General features: G+C 39.9%; 1 protein-coding gene across 6 annotated transcripts in view; it reads right to left on the minus strand.

The window, feature by feature from the left end:
- Nucleotides 1–2,743: 2,743 nt before the first annotated feature.
- The window catches only part of Ubr5 (ubiquitin protein ligase E3 component n-recognin 5), a 107,629-nt gene continuing 86,606 nt past the window's right edge, over nt 2,744–23,766 (minus strand). For 3 of the 6 annotated variants that reach the window (XM_050163398.1, XM_050163361.1, XM_050163370.1), the window contains exons 42-59: nt 23,690–23,763; nt 22,010–22,182; nt 21,813–21,926; nt 20,815–21,035; nt 19,723–19,843; nt 19,529–19,633; nt 17,652–17,895; nt 15,935–16,046; nt 15,286–15,430; nt 14,281–14,411; nt 12,242–12,302; nt 10,627–10,802; nt 10,182–10,266; nt 8,009–8,164; nt 7,571–7,684; nt 6,235–6,379; nt 4,972–5,057; nt 2,744–3,343 (exon numbers count right to left, since the gene is read on the minus strand). In XM_050163398.1, coding sequence (XP_050019355.1) covers nt 3,131–3,343; nt 4,972–5,057; nt 6,235–6,379; nt 7,571–7,684; nt 8,009–8,164; nt 10,182–10,266; nt 10,627–10,802; nt 12,242–12,302; nt 14,281–14,411; nt 15,286–15,430; nt 15,935–16,046; nt 17,652–17,895; nt 19,529–19,633; nt 19,723–19,843; nt 20,815–21,035; nt 21,813–21,926; nt 22,010–22,182; nt 23,690–23,763 — 2,476 coding nt within the window. In that variant the 3' untranslated portion in view covers nt 2,744–3,130. The remainder of the gene's footprint in view (nt 3,344–4,971; nt 5,058–6,234; nt 6,380–7,570; nt 7,685–8,008; nt 8,165–10,181; nt 10,267–10,626; nt 10,803–12,241; nt 12,303–14,280; nt 14,412–15,285; nt 15,431–15,934; nt 16,047–17,651; nt 17,896–19,528; nt 19,634–19,722; nt 19,844–20,814; nt 21,036–21,812; nt 21,927–22,009; nt 22,183–23,689; nt 23,764–23,766) is intronic. The other 3 variants (XM_050163378.1, XM_050163403.1, XM_050163388.1) reach the window with 2 other exon arrangements.

Consider the following 23,766-nt stretch of genomic DNA (forward strand, 5'->3'; position numbering starts at 1 on the left):
AGGTGGTAGTGGTGCACGCCTTTGATCCCAGAACTAGAGAGCATTATAAAACGAGCAGACAGCTTCCAGACACAGCAGTCTCATTCTGAGATTCCTGGAGGCAGGACTGCCATTTCCGACAGAGGTAGAGGTAAGAGCCAAAGTGGCTGGTTGTTTTGCTTTTCTGACCTTCAGGTAGACCCCCAGTTTCTGTCTCTGGGTTTTTATTAATTGTGCTACAGGGCACTTATTTTAAAAAGATCCTACAGGCTAATGTGTGATTCATAAACTTCACCTAATCATTCCCATGCCACAAGCTTGTCACAGTTTAACATTAATAGTCAAGTTTCACTTTTTTGCATCAGACATTTCAAATACAAGCACACTTTTTTTTTCCCCCTGGAGAAATTCTACTTGCATCAAAATACAACTAACCCATTGATTGGATGTTACACTTGTGAAAGAGGTTCATGAAATCTTTATCCATGCTGTTTTATTACTATTTGTGAACATCACCATACATGCACAGGTAGAGGTCAGAGGACAACTCGCAGTTGGCTCTCTCCTTCAACCTTGTGGGTGGGTTCGGGAGATCAAATTCAAGCCACCAGGCTAGGTAGGCAGCAAGTGCCATCTTTTTGAGTTTGTGGTCCCTATGAATTTTAAAGACACAACATACTGTGTAAGTACATTCAGCCACTACCCAGGCAGTGCACTAAAGGCACATCCATCCAACAGTGCTCAAGCAAGAGCCAGGATTAAGCAACAGTTGTACTTCTTGCATAGAACTTAAGAACTTTGTAATGGATTTATGTCCACAAGTGAAAGAGGATGCTCTCTGGTCCTCACTCTGAATTCTCTATCATGAAGATGACTGGCTTCCACTGTTTAGTTTATCAGAAAAGGGACCGGAGACAGACAGTGCCCAGGCATCTGCATTAACAAGCCACAAGTAAATCTTGGCGATACAAAAGCAGAAGAATTATTTCTTCAAGGAAGATGTCATTTTTTAGCTTGAGCCTGGTAGTTGTCATGGCATTCATCAAAACAACCCTCTTTACAGTGGAGATGCTGTCCTCTCTCAAGCCAAAGTGGGAAGTAGCAAAGCTCCAAACACCAGTCAAGTTTCCTCCTGGTCTTCCTGACCTGTCTCCAGGTCTGTTTCACTTAATTGCTAAACAAGACCAAAAGAGAACCTTGTTTTATATGACTTTATTTTATATTTAGAGCCATTTTATGCTGAACTTTAAAAAAAAAAAGAAAAAGCCTCACTCTGCTTTTATTATTACTAAAAGCATTTTAACCAAACTCTTGATTTAGGAAGACCTCAGATATTCTGCATTATTTTCAATAACGCATTATTTTAAATATTTTTATCCTTTCAGTAACTATTAAAAATAAGTTTGCAATTAGGGTTTCAAGTGCCCTAGTCTAATTTGTTCATTTGCTACTGATCAAGCTTGTTGTGTGCACACAGGACTTACGTTGATGTTTTATACCTTTCAAATGCTTGTTGGCACTTAATTGAGAATAATATTTGTATATAACAACCAATGTCTCACTTTGGCTAACTTACACACATAATACATAGTGGTGTTGTGTAAGTTTTAAGCAACCTTCACTACTATGTTCAGTTTCAAATATTTTAGTGTTAGCAGGGTTGGGAGTGCCGTGTGCTTCAGTCTTTAAAAGAAGTTACATAGTAAAAGTGCAGTCCCTTTCTTTAAACATGACAATTATCCAAGGCCAGAAGTCCGAGCAGGGATTGAGAAGAAAGGTGAGAGACGACAGAACTTCTCCCATTTTTCATATTTAAAGTGACAACTTAACTCCTAGGGGGACTTTCTGTCCCTTGTTATCCCACTGAATAAAACTGCGAAGTCCACAAAGTGTAAGGGCATTGTTCAAAGACCAGATAGAGTCATTTAAAAAACAAAAGAACCTGTCACTTAGTTTTCAGTTAGTTAACTCAAACTTTCTGTGCCAAGTGATGGTTACACATCACTTCTGCTTATAAAAAGAAAAGGCCTGGCTGGGTACCATTCATGATTCTCTGCTAACTGTAAAATGTGGACTGGTTTTCTTAACTTTCTTATAGTCCATACATATGTATATAAACTTAAAAAAAAAAGTATGAATATAACCATGTCAGTGCATTGCCCTTAGCTTTAAAAATGTATAAGTATATAAATAAAAACTGTTTCTTCAATTACTTGGCATTTCTTCTGTAATTTATTTAAAAAAGTAAAATGTAACAAGATATTTTAAAAAGGCTAGATACAAAAGTATTTAAGCTGCTCAAGAACATTTAAAATTTTCCAAAATGTATTTTCAGTAATCATGATCTTATAAATCATTTTACAGTTACCAGGAAGTGCCCAGCTGGGTATACATAACTGAATTCCCTTAGCACAAAGGTCTGGCTAGGACTGAAGGGCAGGAGCCTGTCTAACTGCCTTGGAACAGGTACAAAGAAGAGACGGTGACTCTAATAAGGATTGTGCATTGGCCCCACCATATGTACAAAAAAAGTGCCCTCTCTCAACTCAACAAATTACATGCAAATATTAGTGGTATCGTTTAATATCCTGGAGCTCAATGCAGCGAAAATAACCCGCAGTAAAAGTGGGTTTTATAGGTAAAAGTGATTTTTGTCTCTAAAATCTGGATGTCAAGAACTTTTTACAAGTTCCATATACATGATACACAATTGCAGCCAACCACAAATTAAACACCATAAAAAAGTTAAAAGAAAAACACAGAACATACTTAATTTTTTATTTTGAAATCCCCTAATCCCTCTGTACAAGAGCCTCTGTCGAAAGGCTTCCCACAAAGGCAGCACTGCATGTTCAGAGCATCTCCCCCCACAGAAAACAAAGTCACAGTGTAGGTTATGTTGTTCTGCTCTCAGCTTTGGCTGGGGTCGGACCTGGAAGTTGGCAACTAACAAACCATCATAGACAAAAGGTGCCAGTGCTTCTCAGGCCTTTAAGCTACAAACTCAGCAAGGAATGTTTGCATTTAATCTCTTTACGGTACCACCAGGGGTTATGACAGCATTAACTTCCATAAACTTTTATAGACAAATGGGAAAAAAATCTACAAAATTAGCTAGTAATATTACACAGCAATACACACTTTTTATACTCTACACAAAACCAAAATTCTTGGTCTTAATGGCGAGCAGTAACTTCTGTTTGAGAATCTGTTTAGAGGAATAGAGTGGGACATACAGCCGAGAAATACAGGTGTTTGCAGTAGGAAGATGCTGGTCATCTGGCGGCCTTATTGTGATGGAGGGCATAGGCTGAAAACCTTCTTCACTGGCTGGCAATGATGGGCTTGATGTCCAAAAGTAAACCTAAGTAAGAACAGAGAGTTACAATTTTGGCCTTTAGAGTCAACCTTAATTCTGGCAATATAAACAACAATTCGTAAGTTTCATAACTGCCCAACTCTGAGCTGACCAAAAACAACAGACATGCGATGGGTGGGAATGAGGGGGAAGGGAGAGAACGCCAGGAAGTTTCAACCATAAACAAATCACTACAGACAACTAAGTAACAGTCTTCCCTAGAGAAAGCACACTAACTGGTTATTCAGTACCAATTGGTCAGCCCTGAAAACACACATCTACATGACATTATACAGTCTGAGCAGGTTTTACCTATGTATTTAGCAACATGAACGAACACAAAAACACACTGGAGGGGGAGCGATCATGAATTTGAAAAAGAGCAAGGAACCCGGGTGTGGATGGAGGAAAGGGGGAAATAATATGATCTGAAAAAATAGAACTTAGTTTTAAAATGATTTTATTGTACTAAAAAGCAGAATCAATTCTACCTCAATAAACTACGTGTTAAAAAATGTTCAGATTAAAGGAGAAAAAGGTGTTATGTTTGTTTGTTTTGACTTCAAAGTAATTGTCTCAAGGTCCAAGTTTTCTCATCTGACGTGAAGCTATTGTATCAGTGATCTCTAAGGGCCTTTACTACAGCTAACTTCTCTAAGTACTTCTTAGAAAAAACACATTTCTAAAGAAAAACTAACACTCCCATGGGCTACCTAAATGTTATTTTATCTACTAGCAAAATAGTGGCTAATATACACAATACATCAAAATTCACACAATAAAGTCATATGGAATCCATTACCAATTTATTTTGTATGACACACAGGATAAACAAATGATACCCAGTAAGTGGTAACTGTTCCTCTATTTCTGCTACTACATATGCCAAGCATAGGCTTCTTCGCAGAAATGTTTATTTTTATGAATATTAAACATTCTGCAATGATCTGTCCTCAATATTCATGTGTCAATTTTCTGTGATAAAATTTAATCTATAGCATTTACTTTGCACAACGAAGCACTAAAGTCAATCTAACTTCCCAGAAAAGTTCAGAAACTTACATTAATTGTGGTTATTTCCTAAACTATAATATTTCCTAAAATATAAGAAACTTCATCTCAGAATGCTACAAAGGGAACATGAAACAAAAATTCTCTCCCAAGTACCAGAGCAAGCAAAGCTGTGGTCGGTCCATCGACTCATTTACTCTTTTAAGAGGTAAGAAAAGGCTTCATGGAAAGTTTCAAGAATGCTGGAGAGGTGGCTCAGCAGGTAAGAGCACTAACCAGATGCTCTTCCAAAAAGACCTGGGTTTGATTCCCAGCACCTAAACAATGACTCGAAACAATCTTTAACTCTAGCCCCCCCCACCCCACCCCCGGGCCTCAGAAGAGACTTCATGCACATGGTGCACAGACATGCATGCATGTAAAATACTCATATACACTAATGAGAAATTAAAAAAAGAAAAAATGGATCAACCAAAGGATCACTAAGAGAAACAGTGCCCGACTTCATAAAACTGTTATTGGTAAACTATGTTCTTCAAGAAGAAAATCACCTTCTAAAACACCAAATCAAACTCAACCAAACCCTTTGTTTTTCACCCTAAAAACTGTAAGGTTTAACTTACAAGATCCTGCCGTTCTGTCATGTTCATTTTCTCCACCATGGACCAGAACCAACGCTTGAACTGCAGAAGCTTCTCAGCATTCTCTCCTAAGAATATAAAGTCAATGTGCTGTATTAGATGTTGTCTCTTTTGAACACTGGTAAACTTCATACATCAACAAAGAGACAAACTTTAAAATTTAAGATATCTGTACATTTAAAAACCTTAGTAATGAAGTAATCCTGACTTGAGTAAAGAAAGGTGAACTATCATCACTCAAACCATGTCCATGACATAAAACTCATCTGTAAACTTGAGTCTTCTCATGTGACAGTGAACCAGTGCTTCTAAAACTACTGGGTTTACAAGTCACATGAGGTCTCTGTAAGAGGCCGACACCCACCCACTCTGTCCACAGGGAGAGGAAAGGACACCAGCATTCTCTCTATAAAACTTTCACAGGATGCAATGCCGCTGAGCTGAAAGTTTTTCTTTCCCTTCTATAGTTTTGGTTTTTAAATGAACTAAGTTCTAAGAGTACTGACACTAAAATGTGTCACAAAACCCATTATACAACAACCTAAATTACCAAGCACGAAGGGAATTTTAAAGGTTTCTGTGATTTGGTCTGCAGCACACCTTTAATCCCAGCACTAGAAGGCGGAGGCAAGAAGGATCCCTAAGCGCAAGACTAGCCTGCCCTAGGAAGTGAGCTGCAGGAGTGTGGTGGTGGAAGTTGTGTGTATGTGTTGCTTTTATTGGTTAATGAATAAAGCTGTTTTAGCCAGTGCAGTATTGCAAATACTATAGTTTCTGTGTGATTACTTCGGTTCTGGGCGGCCAGGAAAGAACAAGCAGCCTCTGACAACAGGAGTGCTACATACACACTATCTCAATAAAACCAAAAATAGAATAAGATATGCAATATGATGAAGGACAAAGTGGAAAACAAAAGGGAAACTATATGCAGTAACTACAGTACAGTTACAATCTTCTCAATCACATGTGTGCACCTGCACGGATTGTGTTTTTCAGGCAGGATCTCACTTTCTATCTGAGGCTGGCCTCAAACTTCATATTCTGCCTTGGCTTCCCATAAAGAACAGAAGAATAACCTAATTCTAAGCTATCAAAATATTAATCTTCATCTAATCATACCTTTAATTGTAATAATAATGAAAAACCAAACCTGACATTCTACAGGGCTTGGGAACAGACTCTGTAACCCAGAACCTCAGAGGACACACTCAGCACAGCTCTTCACGAAGACTTGCCATTTCCTACCTGACTCGTCATTGAAAGAGGTGAAACTGATCAACATCTGCACATTGACTTCGCCACAGCCATTCACCAAAAGCCGAAAGTCTTCTGCTGTTAAGTCTTCTAAGGAATTTTTTGGAAGCACATCCAATAGACCCTTCCTCATGGCCTAGAGAATTGGAAATTTTTTCTTTTATTATAATCAGTACTTTGTTTTCCATAGTGTCTGTTTATATTATTAAAGCTCAACATCAAATTATAGCAGCACTCTCTAAAAAAAAAAAAAAAAATGCTAGATCCCTAAGCAAAGAGGAAAAAAAGGGCTTGTTTTCGAGTTTCCTCTTAACAGATTCAAGAAAGAAGGGGAAGAATTGAGCACAGAGAACAGGCTAGTTCAGAAGTTACCTAGTGTTTTATATCCCAGTAGAAAACGGGAATTGCTTCTTAAATCAGATAAATAATGTACAGGCAGCACATTTTATAAGCAGCATTACTTCAATTTGGCAAAAGTGCATCCTAGAAAAAGCACAGTAACAGCCAACCTCCCAGACTCAAACCCAGAATCTAGAAACCGACTGAAAAAGTGTTCAATCTTTCGCTCGTCTGCAGAAGGAGAACAGTGCACTAAAGCATCACCCTGCTAATGTGCGGCCAGAAGCTAACGAGTGGAGTACTAACTTGCACGCACTCTAATTCCCAGCACAGGAGTCGTCACCACTCTTCAATTTATAGGAACTTTATCCTGGAAAGGGGCAGCATTAATAAGACAGGCCTGAATGTAGAGCTGGTTGTTGTCTTGAGAATCTCACCTTTGGAACACTCCTCCATCGCTGTGCTTAGGGTGCTACCTAAACTACTGACTGTAACAATATGATAGTAGAAACATGCTTCCCTCAAAAATTTCAGTAGTCACAGCTGGATGTGCAGCCAAGGAACACTTTTTGGGACTAGCCACAAATAAAAACTCTGGGTTGTCATGAGATTGTAAGCTTCCCTAAACAAATGTTGGCAAAGCTTGTACTCGGAACCCTTCAGGCTCTGCTTAACAAGCCTCCTCTGAGGGTGTTGCTCAGGTGAATCCTTCTAAGTCAGGTGATGACAGGATGCTTAAACAAGACATTTCAGCCTTATAAGCCCTTAGCTGCTCACCAGCTATCTCTGACCGTTACAGTTCCCAACATCTATCTCCAAAAGAAAACAGGTGCTTGGCCTGTAGCTGGAGACTTCAGACTTTTAGTTGCGAGTCCATTTTCCATTGGAGAACTTGGGCCTTTTATAGATAGATTACTGAGCTAATTCAGAACAATGGTAAAATAAAAATTGCTTCCCATGACATAATCCTTTTCTGGAAAATACTTACATGCAATGGCTGCTCTGCAACTACCAACATTCTGTGCTCTGCGTATTTCCTCACGTATTCGTAGACATTCTGAGGAGTGACTGGTATATTTACACCATTTGGAATGAGTTCAACCTATGAGAAATTCAGCAGTGACATTTAAAAGCAATTCTGACAAACAATAACAGCTTGTGAGAACTTTATTTTCTAAAATTTTAGAATTTAAAGATGAGTCTTTACCTGACAAATACCTGAGAGGCACAAACCTTGCCAGCCTAAGTAAGTACAAAATTGCTCTGCCTCAGTCTGTCCCTCTCCTACAGTGCTAGTTCTGGTACGCGTGCATACACCCCGTCTCAGTCTTTCTCTCTTGGTCCTTACCCAAATTTTTCTTTTTTATAAAATGGCCTAACAAATTCCCCAATTCTCTTGCAAAATCAGAAACTGGATTTACTTTACCTGTCCTCCACCCTCTTCTTTACACAGGTCAATGGCAAATGCCAAATCCATTGCTGAGAACACAGCATCAGCATCTGAACTCTGGGATGCCAGGATCAGCTGTCGCAAACTCTCATACATTACCGGGTCAAAAAAAGCAAAGTCATGCCAGTTGACCTAAGGAAATAACCATACAAGAAATCTGAAAAGAAGCCTCTTTTCCTGACCCATAGCAAATTACAATCTGTGATGACTCTGGGGGAAGGGAAGTGACAGAGAGTGAACCCAGGACTGTGTGCACGCTAAGTAAGTGCTCTACCACTGAGCTATATCCCAGCCCTAATTTTCTTTAACTTAAAGGTACAATGATGAAGAGTGCTTTAAAGAGGAAATAAAAATTAACAAATCTTTGGCTTTCACAATTCATTTAATTTTTCATAACAGGAATAAAAAAGTTAATTGCTATGAGGTGGAGCCAACAGCATGCTTTAAAAATAAGTGTCAAAAATAATTTGTGAAGTCAGCATTATTTCTTGAGCACTGCTCATGTGCATGAGCTGGCTCTTGACGACCTCACTGTGCTCCTCGTGGTCTCCACACAGATTACTAAGTCCACTCGAAGGTGATAACTTACAAAGACCACATCACTGAGTTAGACTGAAGTCTATCAGATTTCATGAGCTAAAGGGTTAACACACTAGAGGCAGGTGGATCTCTGTGAGTTCAAGGCCAGCCCGGCCTACAAGAGCTAGTTCCAGGACAGGCTCCAAAGCTACAGAGAAACCCTATCCTGAAAAAAACAACCAAAAAACCAAAAAAGGAGTTAACACACTAAACACTTTTCTATGTAAGAGCTTTGGTTTCTACTCACGTTCCATGCACAGAGCATTTTAGTTGGACATGTCAAGAGTTAAATCCTCTAACTGTAATAGGCTCAATTAACAGAAAATATTTAGTGATTTGGCTAAAGACAACTAATTTAGTACTAAAATATGACTAAACACCCATGGATGAGAAGGTCAGAGGCCCTAGTGGAAAGTTCTGTAGTTTTGTTGAGTGGATACGGTGCACCTATCAAACTGTCTTCAAATCACTGTTTATGCCCATACATTTAGTGCTGCTGTCCACTTCTGTTAGCTTCTTTTTGCAGCGGTCAGTTTGACTGCAGACTCAACTGTTCAAAGTACTAAGAACAAGTGTTGACTGTCCAGCAATAAATGGGAGATCTGTATCACTCTACCCAAGCCGCACGTGTGTGCGTGCGTGCATGTGTGTATGCACATTTGTGCCAGAGAAAAGCGGCAGTGTAGAAACTAACTATGGAGCTCAGCAAGGTTCTTGAACAGCTGTGACCATCAATACCAAGTCATGGGCATGAGACAGTGCCCACATCTTCCTCTCTCACACACACACAGTACCACTCGATCACAGACAAGACACGAAAGCAGAAGGGGACTAAAGAGAGCAGGAAGGAGACAAAACAAAGTGAGAAGAATGGGGATACGACCAAACAGGTGAAAATGTCACAATACTCATTACTGTGCATAATTAATATGTGCTAATAACAACCATTAGTGGGGGTAATTAGTAGACTCTAGCTTTCACAATTCAATTTATACTAGATGCATGGTACAACCTCTCTGGAAAAGAGTCTTGACCTCTTTATAATAAATAGCTTTAGGAACTGTGATGCAGCTGAGTGGTCAGCAGCACGTGTTATTCTAGTCAGGGTATCAGACTATCAACACAAAGACAATAATTCCATAAGCCAGATCAATGCCAAGCATGTCTACTTCATTTATTCACGCTCATTGGCCCCTCTGTGGCACTTGCATGCATTTTCAAGTGGGCTGTGTTTAAGACTATTTCTATACTCTACTGCCACCCACTTGGGGCCAATTACAGTGGCTTTGGCTTCCTGAGCACTGTGTGTCAAGCACAGTGCTTGTGTTTTTATAAAGTTGTCAAGAGGATTTCTCTTCAGTAGGATCCAAGTCTGTCAGGAACCAACCATAACTGTTACCAACTCTACTGTGCCATCTCCCCATATACAAGGACTTTAGCTATATCATTAAATACTTGACAATTATGATTATAATGCTTTAAAACAAACTGAATACTATACAGTATACCATCATTTAATTTGCAAAGAAATGTTTACAATTGTAAAAGCAGTTATATGCATCAAACTTACTTTTCTACCAAGCAACACTTTAATTACATGCCTATTCAATGTGATAGGACATAGTTCATTTTGCAACAGACATAGTCCAAGAATCCTAAAAATAAGAACAGAAATATAATTTAAATTCAAAACTAATCATAGAATTAGTCTCACACATACATAAATATATAAGTAGATAGATAATATTTTAAAAAATTCCCTAAGCCTCATTTCTACCTAGTATAAAATAGAGTACATATTCAATTTTAAAGCTAATTTTAGCCAGGCCATGTGATGATACACCTCTAATTCCACAGCCTTGGGAGGCTAGCAGAAAGAACATGAGTTTGACCCCAGCCTGGGCTGCACAGAAAGCTTGGGGCTGGAGGAGTAGCTCAGTGGTAGAGAGCATGCTCAGCATCGGACAGAGCCCTGGGTCCAGTCCCGATCCCAACAGTAAGGACAGTTAGTTTACCTGCCAATGTTTCTGAAACAATTCAATCTTGCTTCTGTGTTTTTGCCAGGTCGTGGAGTATAAAATCCCCTCTTCCCAGGTTGGTAGAACAAAGGAGCATTATCATCGCCATCGTCTGTGTCGTCCAAATCCATATCTACCACACTTCGACTAGAGCCATGGCGCTTTCGGTTTTCCTAATAACAAAGTATGACAGATGAGGCCTCTGTGCTCATTTTTTAAAAATGAAATATATGAAATGGTTCTCTGAAATCATTCAAAGTAAAAGAAAAGCAGAACAGCATTCATATTTAAATACGTGTATAATAATATTAAAGGTAACTCTGAGCTATAACACACAAACCTTATGTATGCTAAGTCTTAATATCTCCTAAAAAATAAAATCAGTTGGGACTGGGGTCTCAAATCGATTGGGACAATGTGTGCCTGGCAAGCACAAAGCCCTGGGTTCACCTTTGTGGTAGCACATGCCTGTAATCCCAGCACTGGAAGGCTAAGACAGAAGGATCTCCTATTTGGGTTACAGTAAAACCCTACCTTCAAAACAAAAACCACTCTTTCACCTTAATGCCATGAAGGTACTTTTAGCAGCTAGAGAATTCTGGATTGACAGTTCTCTATCATGGCCTATGAGTGTCAGATAAGAAATCCACTGTTTTTCAAATCACTATTCCTTTTCTTTGATTATTTCAATGTGTCTGGACAGTTATAGAGCAGTCTGCTCCGAATCTGCTGACCTTGAATTTGTGAGTCTCTATCTCAGAAAAAACGTCATTTCCCCAGCACTTTTCTACCCAACCTTCTTCCTCCGTGTCATCGGATCTTCTCACATGGCCACATGCCCCAGGATGATATGTGAAAGTTGTTTCTACCTGCCATATTGTTATGGGTTTGGTCCAGTGACTTTTTTTTTTAATTTTGGAGATTGTATCAATTGCTCACGATGCTGTGTCAGCGGGTCCTGCAAGTGCAGAGTGGTTCCCAAACGCCCCCCAAAAGCTTTTGCTGTCTTTCAGGTAAGACAGAACAAGGTTCAGCTTTACCCTCCTGCTGAAAGACAGCCACTTGTCAAGTCTTGATTTCTCCTTCCAATCTGTGTGCTACTATGTATTTGTTCAGAATTCACAGGTAGCTCTTTTACATTTTGTACTAATCTTCTTTAATGTGACCAATGAAAGAGATTATAGTGAGTTTGCTCCTCTCAGCTAGCAGATTAATATTATTAACAGAAGATTAATTACAAAATACAAGAAAAAAAAAACCACACCATACCCACAAAGTGTTATGTTTTCTTTGCACCTTTGGCAACCAACAGCTTCTTGGAGGAGTGCCTCCTCTTTCTTCTGCTATTCGGCCCCCTGGATCTCAACACTAAAGCTTAACTCAGTCTGTGTTCAACATAAACAGCCAAGTGACCAGTATTGTGTTAATATTTAATTCAATCAATTTTATGATTCGATTCTGTATATTGCAACCACATACCTTTCTCTTTCTGTACTATAAATCATACATTTTATTTACAAAGACATCTCCTAAATCCTGCTTTATTTTTCTATTCTTTTTTGTTGTTCTAACTGCTCATTAACTAAACAAACAAAACAAAAAAATGCCTTACCTGTACCTTTTCCGAGGAATCTAATAATCCAAGGTCCAAGATACTATCAGCGCCATTTTCCCTAAAAATAAATGAAACCCTTTTACATTCCATGGAGGTGAAATGTCTGAAATTTAGTATGAAAGTATCTATTCATATTTATTACACATTTAAAACCATGAAATATGCTTACAATCCTAGAGCAAACTCAAGGCTAGTTCTCATGCTGCTGCCAAGACAGGCCTCAAAAACAAAACAACCAAACCACACCAACCAACCAACCAACCAAACACACAAACAACCCAAAAAACTTCACTAGCTGCTACACATACAGTTCAAGACATGGCTAAGGCTTCCTGATGTAAGACAACATACACAGTCTTCATTGGAATGCTAAAACTTTATCACAAAGCAAGAAATACAGAAAAATACTCAGAGCACAATTGCACCAGCAATCAAACTCTCTAGCCTAAGTCCTATTTACCACTAGTAAATTCACTATTCAGTGCATAAAACCAGATGTTATTTTGATCAACAAAAAATACTAAATTAGCAATGCTTACATATATTTATATAATCTTATTTAAAAAAAAATGCAACTTTCTTGTGGACTAAGCTATTCTCAGCCTGCTCACAGCGCCAGAGATAGGGCAAAGAATTTTAAAAAACCAACAAACCACAAGTCCAGAGAGATGGATCAGAGGAAAAGAGAACTGGCTGCTCTTCCAGAGGTCTGAGTGCAATTCCCAGCTCACAACCATCTATAATGAAATCTGGTGTCCTCTTCTGGCCTAAAGGCATTTATGTAGGCAGAACACTGCACACATAATAGATAAATAAACACCTTGAGAGGTGGCCATTGAGCTCTAGAGCTCAGCTACTTGTCTACACTTCTACAACCTAAGATCTGGGATGGTACCACAGTGGTGTGGGGTGAGTAAGAATGGCCCCCACAGGCTCAGATATTTGAATCTTAGTCATCAGGGGATAGCACTATTTGAGAAGGATTAGGAGGTGTGGCCTTGTTGGAAGAAGCGGATCACTGGGAGAGGACCTTGAGGTTTCAAAAGTTTCCTGTGGATCAGGATTTAGAACTCTCAGTTCCTTCTCCATGTCTTGCACCCAGCCATGATGCTAATGGACTGAACTAAACCTCTGAAACTGTAAGCCAGCCCCAAATAAATGTTTTCCTTTATAAAGAGTTGTCACAGTCACAGTGTCTCTTCACAACAACAGTACAGTGACTGGATGTCTGAGGTTCATAGCACCATATAAATTTCATTTAAAGTAACCCTTGCTTCAAACCGGCTGCCAGAGCAAGTCCATCTAATATGGCATCTTTCTGACATTTGTCACCTTGAGTAGATGGACTATTTGCTATTTTTAGATTTTATATTCAAACTAATATACTTTGCAGAAGGATAAGAAAAAACCTGCACAAAATTTTAAGGTGAATGTGGAGCCGTAACAGAAGTATTATTCATAACACAAGAATGTAGGAGATTGAGTATAATGTGGTCTCTTACGTGGGTACTCCCAATGGGGAGTGAACTTCAGGGAACTTACAGATATACTTCTAAACAAAACGGTTTCTAAGCCAGACACGGTAGCTCTAAGTCCCAGCACTCACAAGTCTGAGGCAGGAGATTAGGGCTCAAGGCTAGCTTTGTCTCAGGAACAGAACAATTCTAAACGTCAAATACCGTCTATGACCAAATAAAACATGAAAAATTCAGCTATTGCACTTAGGAATTATAAGATATTGCTTTAAAAAAATTGAAAAACAATATTCTGCTTTGTTTTTTCATTTTGATTTTTTACGTATGGGTGTTTTGCCTGCACGTGTATCTGTGCACCGAACTAGAAGAAGGAATCTTAGACTCTGGAACTGGAGTGTAGCAGGCAGTTGTTAGTCCCCATGAGTCATGGGACCCAAACCTGAGTCCTCTGGAAGAACAACAGGTGCTCTTATCCTCTAGTTTGTCATGCTTTTTAGCAAGTGGTGAAAATACACAGTGCCATTGTTTAAACTGAAACGCTGTTCCTAGAGCACACATTACCGTCCGTGTGCGATAATGAGCTCCATGGCCTCGTCGACTCTTGCCCTCAGAGAATCTTCACTTGCTAGAAGGAGAAGCAGCTGCGCTGGCGATAATTCCAAAAGCATGCCCGTGATTTTACTTGCAAATGCCTATAAAAGATGAACAAAGTTACTTTAATAACTCTCTGCTTATTAACAGTTACACTCAAGAGAAGGAAAAGAAATAAGCTCAAATAAAATTTCATTGTGAACTAGCAAGGCTTTTTATGGAACTGCAAGTTAATCAGTCACCTCAGACAGGGACCACATATCCCACAAACTAGCATAGTTTTGTTAGGGCTGGAATATTTGTATGACAGTATGTATTTTTTAAGGTATTTGAATTTCAAGTAAATGTACATGCGATTTCTGTAACTTTTGTCTTCTTCAGAGAGCCCCAAACACCTTCATTTAATACAGAAAAGAAGAAGGAAAGGGAGGAGAAGGGTGTCTATTTTTGAAGGCCTACTTACTGCAAGAAATAGATTTGATTCTATCTTATTAGTTTGGCTACATGTATTCACATAATACATAAAGAGCAAAAAGGAAAAAAAAAACAACACTAATTTACAAGTACAGAATTTTAATAAAACATTCAAATTGCAATCTTAAGCTGTTTTCAGTAGTAAAGGACTGCCATTTGCTTTAGTTACAGCTCGCTTAGAGATCATATCTACTTCAAAAAGTAACAATTTATGTAAGTAAAAATGTAAATTCTTTAATACATAAAGAACTACAATCGAGCTGAATGAACTAGTCTTGAACTAAGTTTTGCGGGAGAGAAGACCCCAGCTGAAGGGCTGCACAAGTTGCACTTCCACTCCTAAATCCCCATCACCGTGCAGCGGTGCTCATGTGCTCAGCGCATCACTGAGCAGTGCTCAGCTGTGCAGCTGCTTAGACCCTGGCAATTCGACAACAGCCACTGCAGCGCAAAGGGAAAAGCCTACACCTAGTCAACAGGAGGACAGTGCCCAGGACTCACAGGTTGCATGGCTTGGACTCGTGGATAGAGCCTCTCTCCCAGCGCCTGCCGATGAGCGGGCAGAGGGTCTGGGTCATCACTCGGGTTCCCCTCAGAGGCAGGTCTGAAAGGCCTGGTGTCAATGGAAAGCTGTCTCCGGAAGTCTCTGTAAGGAAAGCAAGCTTCTGAGTCCATTTCTTTTGATGATCAAATCAAAATAGCAATAGAAAACCAGAGAACATGGACAGTGCCAACCAGGATACAATGTCTAAAGATAACATGTTTGGAAATAAAGATGATCTATCTCGGTTTGTCACTAAAAATCTACATGTAACATATAATTTGATTTTAATGGAGCAGGACCAGACTCTAAGAAACAATCCATAATTCCTGGATATTTTAAACAAAAGTAAAATGTAACCCATTGCAATAAGAGAAAATTAAAAGTAACACAGTTTGTAACATTAAGAGTTAATTAAACTAGGAAAGTAAAACTGTGATGGAATGTCAAACTTTGGTGACTAATAGGCAGTGACATTCAAAAGTCCTGGGTGCTAAGGCAGACCCCTTCACAGCCACTGATCCCTGCTGCCAGGCCCACACTCATTTACACGCCTTTATCCAACTTGTCTAAGATGCTGGTACTGAGTAAACATTAAACCCATCATACCTGTCCCGGTCTCTCCGAGATCCTGCTCGCAAGCCACTACTCCTCCTCATTTCCCTCTCCCTCTCCCTATCCCGATCTCTCTCTCCGCGGTTCCTCAATCTCTGCATCAAGCCTAGAAGAAAAGGGGAAAGACAGCACACTGAAATGAGCACCAAGGGTGACGAGCTTTAGGTTCCAGTCAGTGCTGAAATGGGAAGACAACAAGAAAGCATGGACATCACCTCGCTGCCAGTACCTCTCTCTCGGGCGTGTGCAGTGCTGCATGTCCATCCACATGCCTAGGCACATGCATCAGAGATGCCCACTGCTGCACATTTTTGATACAGGCTCTCACTGGAACCTGCCATCCCACAACATGGTTATAAGCCCAAGCAAGTCACGGCAAGCTTTGAAGTGCTAGGGATTTGAACTCAGGCCTCCCGCTCTCACAGGAAGAACTATTACTAGACCGCCTCTCCAGCTCCTTGGTGTCTGAGGTTACTGAGAGCTGCGTAGAACGCACAGTCCACTTTACACAGTTGTAACAGTGGGCAACAGCTCGAGCTGGACTGGCACCACCGTACAAAGTGCTGAGACTTCTGACGGTCCATCTGCTCCGTAATGGCTGGGCGCACTGAAGACGGCCAGGACGTGAGCTAGTAGAAAATTCTAATCCTGACCATGGTTTTTTCTTTCCTTCTTTTTGAAAATCACATTCGTATACTTGCTGTACCCCAGCAAATGGCATGCACACGGCATAGCTCGTGTGTAGAGGCCAGAGGACAACTCACGGCACTGGGCTCTGTCCTTCCATCATGTGGACCCTGGGGCTCAAACTCTGGTCAGGAGGCTGGGAAGTGGACACCTTTATACTAATATCTCACCAGCCCTTCAGTATAGCTTAATGAAGTTTGATAAAGATATTTCTAAAATGTTACGATTATCCAAGTCTCCTCAGATCAGAAGTTAACGGTAACCGTGATGATCAAAGGCTGGAGAGCCCCTTCTGTTCATCCTTTATTGTTTCTGCAGCCCAGGCAATCTCCAAGGGGGGAGATTACAATGAGATACAGACGCAGCACCCTCTGACCTAATTACCATCCGCCCACTTAGAAGACTGGCAATCTTCTGACCACACTTGGCACACATTACCAATTCCCATTTCCTGCAGATTTGTCATTTTTACAATGCTTTAAATGTACCAACTGAAGGTTAGCCAAGAGTTCTAACCCAAGTGGTATATTCATAATGAACTTGCAATGCTCCAAGATGTTAATAAATGAAGCCCTATTTTTAAAGAGGAAAAAATATCCTACTAAAATTAAAATTCTAAGCATAGTGACATAGTTGGTCTACATGTGGCCTCAAGCTCTTTACCTCACTGAAATTGGGGCATGCTTGTAAATCAATCTTAGAATAGCCTACTTAGAGAATTCCGTTTTCTCTTCAAATAGCTATTAACACAAGGGTGAAAGAAATATTCCCACTCTCTCCCAGGATTTGTAAAGTGCCACTGAAGAGTTCACAGCCTGTCACCTCCAAAATAGGTAACAACAGAGGCGAGAAGCTAGTGTGACCAGAAACAAGAGCACACTGCCATAAAAAGCAAACTGTCAACTCAAGCAATTCATACTCTAGAATTATGTAAAACATAAATGTATAGCTATATAATCATGATTTCCACTGTTATGACAAACAAGAGTAGTAATATGGTGCCTGACATCTGTAGAGTACTTACTTGTATGAGTACCTTTGTTGGCATTCTGGATACAATCTAGATTTGGCAACTTTTCATTTGATAAAAAAGCTTGAGCAATGGCTGTGTAGAAACTTCGGGCTACACCACTGCCCTCTCCTGGCTCATCCTTAAAGGTGACTTTAACTCTGTGGACAGCCATTGGTGTGGTAGCGCATCTGCGGCCAAAATGGTTGTTGAGCTGCCTCATGGTCTGCTGAATGAGAAGATCCCGATCCCGATCCACCTAGTAAAATACACCAAATCATAAAGCAGTGCTAGAAACCACAGGGTTTCTACCTAAAAACAGAATCTCACCTTTCCCTCAGTCGTTTAAATGCAACCACAAAGAAATCTGAGTTCTTAGAAGCTTTTACACCCCAAATATATCACTTTCTAAAGCAAAGACTGTCCTATATTATTAAGTCAGGCTAATGGAATTTAATTCCATCCAAATCCACTCTTTGTCACCAGAGGCCAGACATGGTGGCGCACACCTTTAATCCAGCACTCGGGAGGCAGAGGCAGGTGGATCTCTCTAAGTCTGAGGCCAGCCTGGTCTACAGAGTGAGTTCCAGGACAGGCTCCAAAGCTAGAGAAACCCTGTCTCGAAAAACCTGAAAAAGGTGGTAATTGTAGTTATGTTGGAATTTAAGACTTCTAAAATGTAGGGTAAAAACAGTCCACCCAAGGTGAACTGTCTATTCAGTCTGGAAAAAAGGACATCTTCAGTTTGCATGCAAAGTCTCAGTATGAATTTCACAGTAGTTTCGTAAAGGCCTAGCAATAACAACCACACTAGCAGTGTACAGAACCTCAGACCAGAGCCCATTTCCAACCTTATAATAAGATTTCTTAAAAAATGGCCAAGATAGGGCCTGTGGCTGGAAATGTACATGGCACGCACTGGAGTAACAAGGAAGGTCATTTATTACAGATAATATTAGAAAGGGCTGAGGCACTAAAAATGACAAAACTAGCCATCGAGCAGGGCGGTGGTGGTGCACGCCTTTAATCTCAGTACTTGGGAGGCAGAGGCAGGTGGATCTCTGTGAGTTTGAGGCCAGCTTGGCCTACAGAGCAAGTTCCAGAACAGAGACGGCTGTTAGCCAGAGAAACCCTGTCTTGAAAAAACAAAACAAAAACAAACAAACAAACAAAAAACACCCTAGCCATCGAACAAACAAATTAAGCATCAATAAGAATAGTCTGAATAAAATTCAAAACACCAAGAGTTCTTGTACATGTTTCTGTAATGAAGTGTGTGTGTATGCATGTTCACATGTACAGGTATACTTGCCCAGGCAAACATGTGAAAGCCGGAGGCCAACATCGGGTTTACTCCTCTATCATCTTCCACCTTATTTTCTGAGATGAGGCTCTCACTGACTTCAACAAGACTAGTTGACCAATGAGCACCAAGAATCCTATCTCTTTCTCCCCAGTCCTAGGATCAAAGGGATGGGACACCACCACACTTGGCTTGTGTGTGTGTGTGTGGTTTTTCAAGACATGTTTTTTGTTTTGTTTTGGCTTTTTTTTTTTTGCCCCCCCCCCCCCCCCCTTGTAACTTTGGAGCCTGTCCTGGAACTCACAGATTCACCTTCCTCTGCCTCCCAATTAAAGGTGTATGTCATGACCACCCGGCTCACACTTGGCTTAAGAGGGTACTAGAGATTGAAACTCAGGCTCTCATGCTAGGAAGAAGCTAGGAAACAAATCCCCAATGACAAGACAAACAAAAATTATTACTCAGAATCTTGTAATCATCGTTTCTTTAAAATTTTAATTATAAGTGTGTATCACTGAGCAATATTTATTATCTACATGTTTTAAGACTTCTGCAGTAGTATACTATGAACATCAGAAAATCTAAATACCTTTACCTCTAGTGATAAATCTCTTGATTGCTGGTTTCTCAGTTTTTCCATTTCTCTACGGAACTTTGATTCCTTCACCTCAAAACCACCCAATTCAGTTAAGATCTTAAAATAAAATAAAGTAACAGTAACAATTATTCACTGAAACATGTTCATATCATGCAGAAAAGAATTTAAGTACACAAACTACACACCGATCCAGGTTCTGCTCCAACATCTTCCATGAATACTCTGCCAAAGAGTTCTAAAGAAAGGCGCCAACGTCCCAGCAGCATGTCATGAGAAATGACCATCCCCATGAAACTACACTGTGGCCTGTGAGAAGTTAGAGACAGGGAAAGCAATTACATCAATTCCCCAAATTCAGATTTTTGGTCAAAAGCAGTACCTTTCTTGGTCTTTTAATATTCTGCTGTCTTAAGTATTTCAAAGCCTTCCCCAGAGATGCGCGCTCCTGATGTGTACACAGGTCACCCCACCAAGGCATCATCTGCCTTCAACATTTCATTTACTTCCTCTCCTCAGTCCACCTCTACAACTTTTATTTGTTTTAGTGATGCTTAACCCAACACAGACAAAATTTAATATGGCCTCACGGCAATATTTCCTAGTAACTTTTATCCATCAGCACCATCTACTCCGCACTGCACAGACGTAAACCACATTTTTCCTACCTTCTGTCCCTCTGAGACCTTTCTTTGAAGTGGTTTTCTTTCATCCCTAAAGCTAACTTGCTAGCCTAACTCCCACTTCCCTCATACCACAACTACTTAACATAGAGATCACCCAATACCCTTAATGGTTGGTAGGAAATGACCGTGCAGTGTGCCTTGTTCACTGACTAAGCATGCCTTATTTTATTAACTAGTTCACTAACTTGTAAGCAAAAACATTATCTTATACTTCTAGCATAAGCAACAGTATATGCTAGCAACTTATTTAGTAAATGAACACCTACCTCTGTCAAAGATATAATTTGTGAGTCCAAATTAAACATAAGTCATAAATCCTGAAATTTCTATTCTTTGTAGTATTTACATGGTTCCCTTATCTGAACTGCTGATTAAACATTAAGAAAACTGGCATCTTGGAAATTCAATAAATGAAAAAGAAGATCAATTCTAAATAAAGTCCAGAAAACTCAATAGTATTTATCTGATAGTAAATTAAGAAATCACAGAAGAGTAACAATATTCATAAACTTACATATACAAATTTATAAAGAATGAAATCTCTAATAAAAATAACAGAGCAGCAGTCAAGGGCACTACTTCATTTCACCTTACCTGAATGATGTAAGGGGTGGCCCCTCGCTCTCAGTGAGTCCAATCTCTGCTAGCAAACTGCTTTTCAATTGCGCGGCTACATCATGAGCAGACGGCCCAGGCTTTGCGCTCTCAGCCTCCGCAGTCAGCACGCCCTGCTCCTCCCCTTCTTTCTTTTGCCGGTTTTGCATGTTCATTACATTTTTAAGATTGGCAGCATAAGACATTTTAGTTGGAAGAACCTATGGAATTTTAGGGTTAAAAGTTACATATGTTTTCAACATAATAGAGTCCCACAGAAATCCCAAGGGAAGTTAAACCATGCCCCCTGTCTAGAGCTTTCTCCACCAGTCTGTTCTGGTCAACCTAGTCCTAGGACAACCGCGAATTCAGTGCACTCCCCCAGTGCAGCCTAGAGAATTCTCAGAGCAATGTTCTGTAGTATCTGGCACCTATGCCTCCTATATATTTTCAATAATTTAATATTACATTTGCCTTTACCACTTGGTTATAAAAATCTACTCAGCTATATTTCACCTATGTTGTCTTTAAATATACCATTTTTTTTCCTAGAAAAGCAGAATATAAATTTTACCTCAAGTCAGACATATATATCTCTGAAAATGAAATCTGTTGTGTAATTAGTGTTGTGATAATCTCCTCCAGCCTCATTTCTCACCTAAATGTTTCCTTGGTTACAGAGACTGAGAAAGTACTGAGAGACAGACTTACTGAGGTGTCTTTACTAATCATACTACTGCTGCCTCATTGTTTTTCTTGATTCAAGCAGTTCAGCACATCAAGAGAAATTTGAAGCTAAAATTACATATGCTCATCTGTATTAAATATACTCATGTGGAAACCTCCGTTTTTAGCAGCACACACCAGTAACGCTCCGATACAGACATAACAGAGCTGTACGATGTGTGAACTGAGTGGTGAAATAAAATCCTCTTCACATCTGGAAACTGGGGAAAAGTGCTAACCAACAAACACACTGTAAACTTTTACTGTCTTACCTCGAGGCAATTTCTGTCCATTGTAACTTCCACTACGCACTTCCCACTCCCGGTAGATGAGGAATAAAGACCCTGACTTGGACGGCCAAATAAATCTTCCTTTCTAGCATTTGGCTGGAATTTTAACAAGACATGTTATAGTTAGACTGAACACTTCAAAATCAGCTATGAGCCAGCTTTAGACCTGTTTAGCTCACCTGCAACAAATGTGGCTGATCGGCCAAGGGTATGGCTTCAGCCAAAGGCACTTCAAATGGGTTTGGGGGTATACATCCAAGGAAAGTCATAGAGTCAGAACGGCGGAAGAAAGGATGGGTTTGGCCAGTTTCTGCAGGAAGAGACTCATCATCCTTATCATTCAAAGTAGCACCTAAACATAAAAAAAAAAAAAAAAACACAGCGATTACAAAGGGTAACAGAAAACTAATTTGTCTGATCCAAAATTCTTGGTATATCTTTTAAAATATTAGTATACTAGAAAGCAAGTTAAGGGCTGGATTGGAAACAGAATCTTCTTATGTGGCAGCCTTGGCTATCCTAGAACTCACTATGTAGACCAGGCTGAGCTGCCTCTATTTACCTCAGTATTGACATTAAAGACCCGTGAGACCACACCTAGCTTTTCTGGTATTTTTTTAAAGTGACAATCCAAAATAACTGAAAGCACTATTTCACACAACAATAAAAATGCAAGAATAAATGTTCCACTCTGCGAACAGGTTTCTTACACCCTCTCCTTAGATCTAGAGAATGAAGTCAAAATCGGCTAGTTTCCTGACCACAGTCAGAACTCAAGCTGAAGACGCAGAAGGCGATGAACAGAAGCTGAAGTCTGACTATTCGCCGACCACGGTGAAAACAAGTAGGAGCTGTTGAGCAGTTTCTGTGCCCAGCCAACACAAGTCAGTACGCTAGCAGCAGCGCTCCTGGACAGAACAAACCCTGGCAGTGCCTACTAAGGCTGTGCAAATGGTGGATTATGGCTGGACTTTCAAAAGGACAAAGGAAAAAAAAAAAAAAAAAACCCAACTAATCACCACAAACAACATCAACAACAACCTCTACCCCCAATCCAACCCAGGCCAGTTATCTTTCCCTAAGCTAATAAAGTATTAGCTGGGAACAATAAACAGAAAACTGGACTGTTCACTTAAAACCTTTAACTCCCAACTGGAACAACAGAAAACTACAAGTTGGCTCTGTAACAGTGGTGTTGCTCTTCCTAATGCTGTACTCTTTAATATCTGTGTTTCCCCAATGGTCTTAGGCGACTCATGTGAAAAGATCACTCATCCCCAAAGGGGCCATCACCCCAGACAGGCTGAGAACCACTATTCTACAAGATCCTCCAATTTTGTGTCACTAAAACTTCTTGCAGAATGGTGGCGGTGCACGCCTTTAATCCCAGCACTCAGGAGACAAAGGCAGACAGATCTCTGTAAGTTCAAGGGTAGCCTGGCCTATAAGAGCTAGTTCCAGGAAAAGCTCCAAAGCTACAGAGAATCCCTGTCTCAAAAATCCAAAATAACCCAAAAGCAAAATGTAACTTCTCTTAGTTTCTGTTTAAGAATAATTTATATTTTCTTAACTAAATCTATTTTACAACAATATTAATAGAAAAAAATTAATATTTCCTAAGACTTAAAGTAATGATAAATATTAACTAAGAGAAAAGAAAAGGGGGAAAATCTAAAGAAGTACGGACTATTGAAAAATTCACATGAATCGATCCTCATTATAAACTGTATACCCAAGGATGTGTGAGGAAAAAGGACAGAGAAGATAAATGCGACACAGACAGAAAATAATGTGGTTTAGAGCCTGGAGGAACTACGAGGCGGCCGTTCTTAGTGAGCAGTGACTTTCTGAGCACTGACCTTGACTGGTGTCGTCATCATTCTCATGCTCTGAGTCTTCATTGTCAATGCCCAGTTCCAGAAGTTCTCGCGTCCTA

This window comes from Alexandromys fortis, unplaced genomic scaffold (genome assembly GCF_014885135.2).
Source record: "Alexandromys fortis isolate MF-2015 unplaced genomic scaffold, M_Fortis_MF-2015_v1.1 scaffold_17, whole genome shotgun sequence".
NCBI lineage: Eukaryota > Metazoa > Chordata > Mammalia > Rodentia > Cricetidae > Alexandromys > Alexandromys fortis.